General features: G+C 44.1%; 1 protein-coding gene across 1 annotated transcript; it reads right to left on the reverse strand.

Moving 5' to 3' along the window:
• Positions 1 to 4033: 4033 nt before the first annotated feature.
• On the reverse strand, positions 4034 to 10351 carry RPUSD2 (RNA pseudouridine synthase domain containing 2). The gene is made up of 3 exons (XM_024208895.1): positions 9866 to 10351; positions 8656 to 8952; positions 4034 to 4955 (listed from the first exon to the last, which is right to left on the reverse strand). The coding sequence occupies exons 1-3, from the start codon at positions 10349 to 10351 to the stop codon at positions 4131 to 4133; spliced, it is 1608 nt and encodes a 535-aa protein (XP_024064663.1). The 3' UTR covers positions 4034 to 4130.
• Between the last annotated feature and the right edge of the window lie 3257 nt (positions 10352 to 13608).

The raw sequence follows: 13608 nt of genomic DNA on the forward strand, positions 1-13608 counted from the left end.
CTTCAGATCATGGTTAAGGCACATTAGCGGGTGGGCGAGAAGCCTATACTGTTGTTGTCATTGCTGTACCTGTTCTGTAGAGAGAGAGAGAACTTCAATCTCAACATTCTTCCCTTTCCCCAAGCAGCATATCCACCTACATGAAACATGCACAGAATCACTCCATCACCAAGGCCCTCTACCCCATGGTTTTAGCTGAGAATTCCCCCCCCCCCCCACCTTGAACCAGTCACAGAGCAGGGTTTATGGTAAACAGGTTGACATCTTTAATTACACCACCTTGTAATTGCCTTTGGTATGTTCAATTATCTTTATAAAAAGGAAACAGACAGATTTGTGCAGAGTCCAATCTATCTGCATACAAATTACACTGCACACACAATGTAATGTAGACAGCAGCTTTTAACTCAAATAAATCAATGAATTGCGATGCTCACAGGGAAGATGCTTGAATAATAAACCTTAACCTCCCACAGTTCAAGTTGTTTTGGGGCTAGTAATCACAGTCAGTTTCTCTATCAGCAACGGGATACATTAGATAATGTTGTGGTGTGTTAAGGCCTTAATAGTAACTGTTAAGCATGGCCAGAGAAAAATGAAGCTGAGACACAGCACTCAAAACATTATTTGTACTTACTCCTTCCCCAACATTTTCCACAATAGGCTTTTCAGCCTTCCGTTCGCCACACAGGAACATAAATTACCTCCACACTTTAGCATTATAAGGGATTTGCTTCCTGTGGTGCTCCTCTTACAGAAGAGATAGAGAAGACAGCAGAATAAAACTTGGGACTACAGTTGGCTGAAATTTGGAATTTCCAGGTCATGGGAAATTTCAACGTTCAAAATTTCCCATGAACTGGAGATTCTGAAAAATCATGTTTCAGAAACACCAAAACAGTGTTTTCAAAATGAAATATGCAGGGGGTGCTGGAACAATTTTTATAAGGGGGGGTGCTGAGAGCCATTAAACCTAATGGTAAACCCTGTATATAATGGAAACCATTTCAAGGTCGGGGGTGCAATATCACTCTTAGTTCCAGCACCTGTGGAAATAGCTCCCAGGTAGTTGCTTAGTGAAACTGAAATAATTCATGTCAGTTTCACTACTTCCCACCACTAAATAGCAGCTATCAAACAGTCATTTTGAGGTCTCTTCCAACCCTGATATTCTATGATTCATTTTCAAGGCTACCATTCAGTCATGAGCAGCGGTGAAATGGACATGAACCAGGTCAGCAGCTGCCAGGAATTCCATGGTCCAGTAGCCCCATGGCATCCTGGCCACATGGATGGCCCAGGGCTGGCAACCCTAGGGCTACCAAATTCCCACACCAGCTGGCTCCCCAAGTTAATAGAGTATAGGCATCCAGGGTGCAAGTTGACTGGGGAGTCTGGCTCAGTGGCAGACAGCCTGGAAGCCCCAACTGGAGATGGGGCTCTCTATGGTACTGGAGTCCAGCTCCCGAGAGCAACAGCTTGAGGCAGGGCTGCCATTCCCTCATCAGGAAGCATGGAAACCCTGAGAGCTCCAGCTGCAGCTTTCATGGCTTCCAGGCTCAAGCTCAAAATTACTTTCTTCAAAGGGCGGACAGAAGGGTTTATCTAGATTTATAAAACAGCACTTTGTTCTTTACCATCAGCTTTATGCAGTGATCCACCAAGGATTTTTTTTTTTTTTGGGGGGAAGTGTGTATATATTTATTTATTTAAAATGCTGCAGGGTGGGTTGGTTTTTTTGGTGTGTGCATGCACTCTCAGCAACTCTGGTCTTTCCTGATGTTGCTAGAGGACCTCTCTGTTGGATGTATTTATTCAAGTGGCAGAATGATAAATTCAACACATTCTTCAACGTGTCAGTCAGCAAAGTTAAACCAGAGTTAAAAAAAACTTCCCCTGCTGTTGTTACACTAATGATCTTTCATTTTGCAGAATGGGACAATGTGACATACTAGCTGGTAAATCATGGAGCCTCTGTACTTCTCCCCCACACACTATAGCCACAGAATAATAAAGAAAGCAAGTAGCATTAACACACGTAAATTACTAGGTAAAGTGGCAGTTGTGCAGTTTCTTACTTTAAGTCACCTTTGTATTTCACACGGTCAAGATTATGAATACTGAAGAAACCCTCTCTGAAGATATGGCTCGTTTGGGCAAATCGAAGATTAGATGCGAATGTTCACAGTTAGTCTGTAAGCCTTATCAGGGCAGGGGCTATCTTCTTATTAGGTGTGGGCAATGCATACCACAGTAAGGCTCTGGTCAAGGCCTCTAAATGCTGCTGTAATAATCAAAGGACTATGCATGTTGTTCAAACAAAGCACTCAGTAGCGAAAGAAGATTTTTGTTTGGTGAAGATCCCCACACTCTTTTCTATTCTAGATGCACTCTTGGCATCCTTGGAGTAAGCTGATAACATTCTAGACTTCCTAATATCAGACAGAAAACTTACCAGCAATGCACTGGCTTGTACATGTTTGGATTTACTGTCCAATGCAGGGCAAGCACAAAGGAGCTAGCACACATCTACCAACATAAGCATTATCATTTAAGGTTGGGATGGAAAAATCCACTTTGCCATGGCAAATAGGAAATGTCCCGGTGAGTAAACCACTGTCATTCCCTTAAAAAAAAACAACAAACAAACCCCCATGCAAGGTTAACTTTTTGTATAACCTAAAGTCTCTCTCTCACACACACACACAGATGGAGAGCTCTAATTCTTGAAATGCCTCAGCTGTGGGTTAGAACTTTCAGAACAAGCTGCAGCAAAGTGAAAACTAACCTAAGTATTTTCAGTTTTACTTTTACTATTCAGAACCCTGTATCTTGTTGATATCACTGCTGCAATCAGGTGTTTCATTCTGCAGCAGCTCACAAAGTCTCTGAGCAATAGCAGAGGCGGATACTGAAGCTCCTTCTACTGAGGCTGGGAGCTGCAAAATGAAGGCTAGGATAGTAGAAACACCCCTGCTTAGAACAACCAAAAAGCCAAAAGAGGGTGGAGTAGAGCCGTCCTTGAAACAGCAAGCCCCTGCCACCTTCCATATCAGACTTAGCTTTCTGGCTATTATGTATTTGTTAAGCTTTCTAAGCCCAGTGTGTGAGTACGTGGAAGGTGGTGGTTAAGATATGTTAGAAAAGATATGCACAGTACAAGATGTACAGTATAGAGCGTAATGGGGGTTAAGTAATAAGGAGGGAAACTATATGGGAGGAGGTAGAAAATATAGGGAAAGGAAACAAGAGACCGGTTAAAGTATGTAGAGATTGTTTTGGATGGGAGTACCTACAGATATGGACTCTCTAACAGCAAAATAGACCATTTCTTTGGGCTACTGAATTTTTAGTTGGAGCAGTATGCTTGTCCAAGGAATTTTGCAAAGCTGATTTAAGGACAGACTGTGCTCCATGCTAGAACAAAAAAAAAAGGAAGGAAGCTGGAAACACACAGGAGGATGGAAATGTCTTATTGACAAGAACTGCACAATGCAACAGAAATCCAAATAAAATGAATGAAGATTAACCTGGCAGGAAAAAACCAGCCTGCACAGTGCCTTGGTATGAACAAAACTAAGAACATAACTGAAATTGATCTGGGTGTGACACCTGAAGTATTTTAGATTGACTAACATCTGACCAACTCTTACCCAGACAGACAAGGGAGTTAGATAACTGACATACAGGAAAAGAGCCAAGATGCTGATTGTCCTAGTTGTATGCATTTAGTAAGCAACCGCATTCAATTTGCAAACAAGGATGCAACCTGAACACCGTGTGGTGAGAAGAGGAAGCAATTGTTCCAAGCTTCCCACCTTTGAGTAATATTTTTTACCCATCACTGTTACTATCTTAAAGGAAAACAGTTAAGGTGTCTTGGATTAGCCATCTCTCCCTTCAGTAGCTGTCAGCAGGTTCATTGTTAGGAAAGAGTTCTCAAGACTAATCAGGAAGAACTCTTCCCACCTCCTCAAAATTCACAAGCAATCCAGGCACAACACAATAAATAATGATGTAAGATCGCAGTAGCTCCAATGAGATATTTTTACCACACAAGTTCAGGACTTTACCAAATACTTTCCTTCCAACAAAACTAAAATGAAACACAAGAGTCTCAGTATCTATTCTTAGCTCTCATCCCAGTCCTCTAGAGCCCAGTCTGGCATCTTGGAATTGTATTCAAACTCTGCTCCCTTGTAGCGTAAGGCATGCAGGTACATCACCAGCTCCCTAGGAGATGGGTCCTGCCTTACTATTTTACACTCTTCACACAGAGGGTCCTTTTCTTCTGTATGTCCATCCTGATTCCCACTTGAACTAGCTCCTTCAGGGTTTTCTCCAGCCTGATTCCCACTTGAACTAGCTCCTTCAGGGTTTGCTTCATGTGTTTCTGGTCTGGTATCAGAATTTGGTGAACAAGCCAGTATTTCAGCTTCTTTCTGATCCTTAGAGACCTCAGTTCTGCAGGAGTCTGTGCTTATGGGCGTAATCTCAACTGGCTTAGTACAGTAACCTGAACGGTCACATTCTTCATTTCCCACAATGGGCTTCAGGTCCTCCTCTGAAATGTCCAAGATGCTCAAACTCTGTTTGGAACGATGTTCTTCCACTAAAGCCCTGAGAAGCTCCTCATCGGTTTTATTAATCTCACCACCCTTACCCTTAGTAGGGCCCCAGGCCTCCATATTGTAGATGGGGTCATTAACAATTGGATATCCCAGGAATTGCAAATGGACCCGGATCTGGTGGGTGCGACCCGTGTATGGAAAACACTTGACCACACTGGTCTTGCCATTATAACTAAGCCTTTGGAAGACAGTTTTACAGGATTTGCCTTTGGGGTCCACACGACACACCCCCACTTTGTAAGAAACAACCAGGATGGGTTCCTCACAGGTCACTTCATTTTCTGGAAACTCCCCAAGCACACGGCAGACGTATTCCTTTTCCAGCTACAGGGGGAAAACAGAGTAAACATCAGAAACACATCAATCCAGACTCAATGTAAATCTCTCTCGAGCTCCAACTACATTAAGCTTAATACGAACCATTCCTGCCCTCCCCTTCACTTACAGATATGTGGGGAAGTTCAGACATTTCAGTTATAGGATTGCAGATAAACAGGAGAAGCAAACAAGCATCTCAAGTGTACCTTATTATATAGTGAAGTCTTCTATTTAGACCTACAATGGCTTCTGTCCCACTCAGGTGTACTTTATTAATGGAGTTTGATAACTTCATAATTCAACATTTCAACTAAGTCCTAGGAAACTATTTTAACAACAACATTAAACCCAAATTTATGTCAAGATTTATTCTGATTTTTGTTGTCCCCCCTTACTTTTGGGCCCTTGCTGCAAATCTTAAAAGCCAGAGTCCCATAACTGGGATTGGCAGGCTGCGGGTGTGACACCCTGTACCCCATGTTCAGCACTTTTATATGGTTATGATCTATTTTGTACAAAGTATGCCTTGTGAGGTATCATTTGAAAACTCAATCTACTGAACAACACTGTCCTGTAAAAATCTGTGTATCAACATTGTATATGGAGCTATGAGATTTTACTATAGGATTGTTACTGAAATACGCTGTAGTTCTGGGTAATGCCCGCAGACCATTTTCTCAAAGACAAAGACATCACCTAGGTGCTAAAAGGCCATTACCTGCTTAATCGGAGATATACCAGCACGAGCACTGTAAACAAGAAATTTATAATTCATCTGAAGGTCAGTTGGCAGTTCACATACGCCATGGAACTGCCTGACACCATGACCCAGCAAAGACTTTTCCAGTGCAAAGGGTCAGAGTATAAGGAGAAAGAAAAAATGCCTCTATATACCTCTCCTCTCCCATCTTTACTCATAGAAGATCACTTGAAAGACAAAAGGTGCATCACTAAACTAAGGAGAGCTGGGGTACTGGAACAATTTTTATAGTGGGGGTGCTGAGAGTCACTGAACCAAGCTGTTAACCCTGTATATAACGGAAACCACTTCAACATAAGAATGGCCATACTGGGTCAGACCAAAGGTTCATCTAGCCCAGTATCCTGTCTTTTGACAGGTGCCAACGCCCGGTGCCCCAGAGGGAATGAATAGAACAGGTAATCATCAAGTGATCCATCCCCCGTCGCCCATTCCCAGCTTCTGGCAAACAGAAGCTAGGGACACCATCCCTCCCCATTCTGGCTAATAGTCATTGATGGACCTATCCTCCATGAATTTTTCTAGTTCTTTTTAAAACCCTGTTATAGTCTTGGCCTTCACAACATCCTCTGGCAATGAGTTCCATAGATGGACTGTGCGTTGTGTGAAAAAATACTTCCTTTTGATTGTTTTAAACCTGCTACCTATTAATTTCATTTGGTGACCCCTAGTTCTTGTGTTAGGAGGAGTAAAGAACACTTTCTTATTTATTTTCTCCACACCAGTCATGATTTTTATAGACCTCTATCATATCCCTCTTAGTTGTCTTTTTCCAAGCTGAAAAGTCCCAGTCTTATTAATCTCTCCTCATATGGAAGCCATGCCATACCCCTAATAATTTCTGTTGCCCTTTTCTGAATCTTTTCCAATTCCAATATATCTTTTTTGAGATGGGGCAACCACATCTGCAAGCAGTCTTCAAGATGTGGGCATACTATGGATTTCTGTCTTATTATCTATCCCTTTCTTAATGACTCTGTTCACTTTGCTGACTGCTGCTGCACATTAAGTGGATATTTTCAGAGAAACATCCCCCAGTTCCAGCACCTATGAGTTTAAATGATCCTGGCCTAGAGGTTTTTCCAGCCAGTACAGACTACTGAAAGTTTTTGGGTGACAGAAACTTTTTGCTTTAAACTTATTAATCTTGGTAAAGTTTAGGAATTTGCTTGCGTGTTTATCTTTTTTCTTCTTTTGTAACCAACTCTGACTTTTATGCCTTATCACTTGTAAATCACTTAAAATTAGGGCTATCAAACTATTAAAAAAATAATCACAATTAATCGCAAGATTTAAAAATAGTTGCGTATTAATTGCAGTTTTAATTGCACTGTTAAACAATAACAGAATACCAATTTAATTTATTCTAAATATTCGTGGAGGTTTTTCTACATTTTCAAATATATTGATTTCAATTACAATACACAAAACAAAGCATACAGTACTCTATTATTTGAGTACAAATATTTGCACTGTAAAAAAAATAGTTTTTCAATTCACCTCATACAAGTACTGTCGTGCAATCTCTATCGTGAAAATGCAACTTAAAGTTAGAATTATTATTTTTTGTTTTTACATAACTGCACTCAAAAACAATGTAAAATTTTAGAGCCCACAAGTTGAAGCATGAAGGGGCATACAAATGTTTAGCATATCTGGTACGCAAATACCTTGTAATGCTGAATAGAACAGTGCCATGCAAAAGCCTGTTCTTACTTTAAAGTGACATTGTAAATAAGAAGGGGGCAGCATTATCGCCCGTAAATATAAACAACCGTTTTTGTCTTAAGTGATTGGCTGAACAAGTAGGACTGAGTGGACTAGTATGAGGTGAATTGAAAATTACAATCTCTTATCTTTTTTACAGTGCAAATATTTGTAATCAAAAATAAAGAGAGCACTGTACACTTTGTGTTCTGTGTTATAACTGAAATCAATATATTTGAAAATGTAGAAAAACATCCAAAAGATAATAAACGATAGAATACCAATTTAAATTTAACAGTGTGATTAAAACTGCGATTAATCGTGACTTTTTAAAATCTAATTAATTTGTTTCGCGTTAATCTCATGCATTAACTGCGATCAATAGACAGCCCTACTTAAAATCTAAAACAAGTTTATTAACTAGAGAAAGATACTGTTTTATCTAAACCAGTGTGTTTGGTTGAAGTGTTTGGAAAGTCTCCACTTGAGACAACAAAGGCTGATGCATATTCATTACCCTTTGTAGGAATGACGGACTAATTTATGAACTTGTACGATCCAGTGGGCTACTGAAGGTACAAGGCTTGGACTCAGGGATATGCGGATGTTGCCCTGTATCTATTTATGGATGGCAGTACACATCATTCATGTACTCAGCTGAGAGAGACTTTGCATGCTGGTGGCTGTGAGTGATCAGAGCCTGGAGAGGTTTGCTGTTCACTAGCAAAGCAATGTAAAAGGCATCCCAGGCTGGAGAGCTAAGGGGCCATAGCAGTTCAGCATGCACCCTGGGGAATGTCACAACAGGCTATTGCATAGAATATTTACAAGATAATTTGAGTCCTTCAAAATTGAAATAGGGTTTTTATTAAAACATCAATATCCTCTCAATTATTGTCTCACAAACTAGTACACTTATCCACTATACAACCTACTGAGGCACCCAAATTCTGCTCAGTGGAGCACCACATTAGCATCTTACCAAGAGCACGAGGGGTGCATGTAATTTGCACCTGTCTTCATCTTAAAGAAAAAGCTCTGACCTACTGAGACTATAGGCCCTAAAATGCAATGCCCCTAGACATAAGCTGTATTTATGCATTAAAAATTAAAGCAGCCACAGGCTGCAATGTAAACTTTGGGACTGGTGTTTGGCCAACAGTCTGTACTCGGACCAAACCTGCTTCAAGAGCTCTTTAAAGATGCACTTTGAAAATCACTTAAGTCCTCAGCCCTCACCTGTCTCTGCCGAACTTGCTCATCAATCCTCTTAGACACTTCTGCAGTCTTGGCAAATATAAGCACACCAGAAGTCATGCGATCAAGCCGGTGAATAGTGTGCAACTCCTTCAGGTTATGCTCTTTGCCCAAGATGAAGATGACTGTGTTGTGTCGAAATCTGCCACATGGGTGTACAGGTAAAGATGAGGGTTTGTCCACGACAACCACCTCGTCATTCTCTACCAAGATCCGGATAGGCTGAGCAGTGACTGGAGGCTCATGGCGATGCACTGTATTCCTCAGAAAATCGTTATTCTATAAGCAAAACAGATTATTAGAATAGATATCTAAGTCGTTAATGAAGATATTGAACAGAGTTTTCAGGCATCTAAAAGGGTGTCATAAGGAGGAGGGAGAAAACTTGTTCACCTTAGCCTCTGAGGATAGAACAAGAAGCAATGGGCTTAAACTGCAGCAAGGGAGGTCTAGGTTGGACATTAGGAAAAAGTTCCTAACTGTCAGGGTGGTTAAACACTGGAATAAATTGCCTAGGGAAGTTGTGGAATCTCCATCTCTGGAGATATTTAAGAATAGGTTAGATAAATGTCTATCAGGGATGGTCTAGACAGTATTTGGTCCTGCCATGCGGGCAGGGGACTGGACTCGATGACCTCTCGAGGTCCCTTCCAGTCCTAGAATCTATGAATCTATGAATCATGACATACTAGAGAACTAGGTTTTCTTTATGTAGGCTATTTTCTTTATGTAGGCTATTCTCCCCACTTCAGGTCACCACAAATTAGCTACACACATTTCAAAATATTGTTTTAATTAGCAGTTTTTTGTAGTCTAGACTGGGGGCTTGCACTCTAGCGTGGGAAACAGGACACCCCTTCCTCCACACACACAGCCAAGCAATGAACCCGCAACTGCAGTAACTGTTGTAGGGAGCCAGCGGTCCAGAGGGGAGGGCTGCTCCCCACGGAGACAGAGCGGCCAGCTGGGGCCATGGGGGTAGCAGGAAGGAGAGTGAGAAGATGAAGGTCCGGGTGGGGCAGAGGGGCGCTGCACGCGGGAGGGGATCTCTCTCCCCAAGGGTGGGGAACATGTTCCTGAGATTACCAAATCGATGCCCCCCGCCCCCCGAGACGTAAGCCCCCGCCGGTGCCAAGCCGCGGTAAGGCAACCCGGGGTCTGGCGCAGGCGGGCGGGGGCGCCGGGGACCTGCCTTGAGCACGATGCCGAGGTCCCGCACGGGCTGCTCGTTGAGGCGCAGGCGGCCGGCGCGGGCCGCGGCCCGGTAGTAGTCGATGGGCTGGGCGCGGAACTCGGTGCTGAAGACGTGCAGCAGGCTCTTGCCCACCCAGCGGCCCTTGCAGTAGGTCTGGAAGTCGAAGTGGTAGGGCCGCACCTTGCGCAGCCCGCCCTCGAAGTAGTAGCGGGTCTCGGCGAAGTGCGTCTCGCTGAAGCTCACGCCGGGGTTGCGCTTCCTCGGGGGCGGCACGTAGCGCTCGCCGCGGCCCGGCCGCTTCTCCTCCCCGGCCAGCAGCCGCCGTCTCTTGGCCGCGGGGGGCGCGTCCCCCGCCTCGAGGCTCCCCGGGCCGGGCTCTTCCATGCGGCCGCCCACGGGCGCTAGCACGGCGAGCGACCAGCGGACTCTCGGGCCAGCGAGGAGCAGCCACGGCTCGGCCGTCCCCACCGGCCTCGCCCACATGGCCTCGGACAGGGCTACCCCGGCGTGTGACGCCCCCGCAGTCCAACCAATCGCCCCAGCCCGCTCACTGTGACGTTTAACAGAAGCGACCCGAAACTCCCCGCCCCTAGAGCTAGACACCGCCCCTTCCCCATGGCTCTTCGCCGCCGTGACTTCATGGGCGCAGTCTGCTGGGGCGGGCTGGGTGCCCCTGTACGCAGGCGCACACGTGCACGCTGAAGCCAGTTCCGGGGGGGAGAAGAGACCCTGCTGCTGCGGTGACCTGAGCACTCTGGCACTGGCTGCTGCGGTGATGTGGCTGCAGCCGTGCTTCCCTGTGCTCCTGCAGCTACCTCCCCTAGCCCCGTCTCCTCCCCATCATCCTATACCCCCAGCCCTGCCCCCTCACCCCATGGCCACTCAGTTGTAGGTTTGCCAATTTTGGTTAGACATAGGCCTAGAGGTTTCATCATGTAACAATCTATAATGAAAAATTAATTTTGAAGTCCTGGAGACTCCAGGGCAATCCTGGAGGGTTGGCAACCTAATGTGTATAGGAAACGGGCACTGGAACACAGGCAGCAGCATCCAGCTGCAGAAGTAGCGACCTGGAGTAGCTGCTGCAACCTGCTCCCCACCCAGCCCCACTGCGCAGATAGGGAGGCACTGGGGGTGCAGATGGAGGCAGCACAGCATGGGATGGCTAGAACTCCCCTCCCCCTCAGCTTGGCCCTCACAGAAAATCAGGGGTGGGGAGTGGTATATGACCCCACATACCCCCCAAGCCGCTCCTCTGTTGAGGGCAGCAATGTCCCCCTGCACTCCCCCCCCCCCAAACTATGCCCATGTGTGATTTGTATCATACGCAGTAACCTGTAACACCCACAAACTGCTGGCATGAAGACAGCATTGGAAATACAACTATGACATTGTTGGCATCACCAAAACTTGGTGGGATAATACACGATTGGAATGTTGGTATGGATGGGTACAGCTTGCTCAGGAAGGATAGACAGGGGAAAAAGGGAGGAGGTGTTGTCTTATACATATTAAAAATGTACACACTTGGATTGAGGTGGAGATGGATAGAGGAGACAAAAGTGTTGAGAGTCTCTGGGTTAGGCTAAAAGGGGTAAAAAACCAAGGGTGATGTCATGCTAGGAGTCTACTACAGGCCACCTAACGAGGGGGAAGAGGCTTTTTTTAAACAACTAAAAATCATCCAAAGCCCAAGATTCGGTGGCGATGGGGGACTTCAACTATCCAGATAGATGTTGGGAAAAATGACACAGGGAGGTACAGACTATCCAATAAGTTTTTGGACTGCATTGCAGACAACTTTTTATTTCAGAAGGTTGAAAAAGCTACTGGGGGGAAGCTGTTCTAGATTTGATTTTAACAAATAGGGAGGAACTCGAGAATTTGAAAGTGGAAGGCAGCTTGGGTGAAAGTGATCATGAAATCATAGAGTTTGCAATTCTAAGGAAGGGTAGAAGGGAGAACAGCAAAATAGAGACAATGGATTTCAGGAAGGCGGATTTTGGTAAGCTCAGAGAGCTGATAGGTAAGATCCCATGGGAATCAAGACTGAGGGGAAAAACAACTGAGGAGAGTTGGCAGTATTTCAAAGGGACACTTAAGGGCCGAAAAGCAAGCTATTCCACTGGGTAGGAAAGGTAGAAAATGTGGGAAAAGACCACCTTGGCTTAACCACGAGATCTTGCATGATCTAAAAAATAAAAAGGAGTCGTATAAAAAATGGAAACTAGGACAAATTACAAAGGATGGATATAGGCAAACAACACAGGAATGCAGGGGCAAGATTAGAAAGGCAAAGGCACAAAATGAGCTCAAACTAGCTACAGGAATAAAGGGAAACAAGACGACTTTTTATCAATACATTAGAAGCAAGAGGAAGACCAAGGACAGGGTAGGCCCACTGCTCAGTGAGGAGGGAGAAACAGTAACTTGGAAATGGCAGAGATGCTTAATGACTTTTGTTTCAGTCTTCACTGAGAAGTCTGAAGGAATGCCTAACATAGTGAATGCTAATGGGAAGAGGGTAGGTTTAGAAGATAAAATAAAAAAAGAACAAGTTAAAAATCACTTAGAAAAGTTAGATGCCTGCAAGTCACCAGGGCCTGATTAAATGCATCCTAGAATACTCAAGGAGCTAATAGAGGAGGTATCTGAGCCTCTAGCTATTATCTTTGGGAAATCATGGGAGACCGGAGAGATTCCAGAAGACTGGAAAAAGGCAAATATAGTGCCCATCTATAAAAAGGGAAATAAAAACAACCCAGGAAACTACGGACCAGTTAGTTTCACTTCTGTGCCAGGGAAGATAATGGAGCAAGTAATTAAGGAAATCATCTGCAAACACTTGGAAGGTGGTAAGGTGATAGGGAATAGCCAGCATGGATTGTAAAGAACAAATCATGTCAAACCAATCTGATAGCTTTCTTCGATAGGATAACGAGTCTTGTGGATAAGGGAGAAGCGGTGGATGTGGTATACCAAGACTTTAAGGCATTTGATACGGTCTCGCATAATATTCTTATCAATAAACTAGGCAAATACAACTTAGATGGGGCTACTATAAGATAGGTGCATAACTGGCTGGATAACCGTACTCAGAGAGTAGTTATTAATGGTTCCCAATCCTGCTGGAAAGGTATAACAAATGGGGTTCCGCAGGGGTCTGTTTTGGGATCGGCTCTGTTCAATATCTTCATCAATGGCAGATATTGGCATAGAAAGTACGCTTATTAAGTTTGCAGATGATACCAAACTGGGAGGGATTGCAACTGCTTTGGAGGATAGGGTCATAATTCAAAAGGATCTGGACAAATTGGAGAAATGGTCTAAGTTAAACAGGATGAAGTTTAATCAAGACAAATGCAAAGTGCTCCACTTAGGAAGGAACAATCAGTTTCACACATACAGAATGGGAAGAGATTGTGTAGGAAGAAGTACGTCAGAAAGGGATCTAGGGGTTATAGTGGACCACAAGTTAAATGAGTCAACAGTGTGATGCTGTTGCAAAAAAAAGCAAACATGATTCTGGGATGCCTTAACAGGTGTGTTGTGAGCAAGACACGAGAAGTCATTCTTCCGCTCTACTCTGCGCTGGTTAGGCTTCAACTGGAATATTGTGTCCAGTTCTGGGCACCACATTTTAAGAAAGATGTGGAGAAATTGGAGAGGGTCCAGAGAAGAGCAACAAGAATGATTAAAGGTCTAGAGAACATGACCTATGAAGGAAGGCTGAAAGAATT

Source organism: Terrapene carolina, unplaced genomic scaffold (assembly GCF_002925995.2).
Source record: "Terrapene carolina triunguis isolate 2854851 unplaced genomic scaffold, T_m_triunguis-2.0 Scaffold96, whole genome shotgun sequence".
NCBI lineage: Eukaryota > Metazoa > Chordata > Testudines > Emydidae > Terrapene > Terrapene triunguis.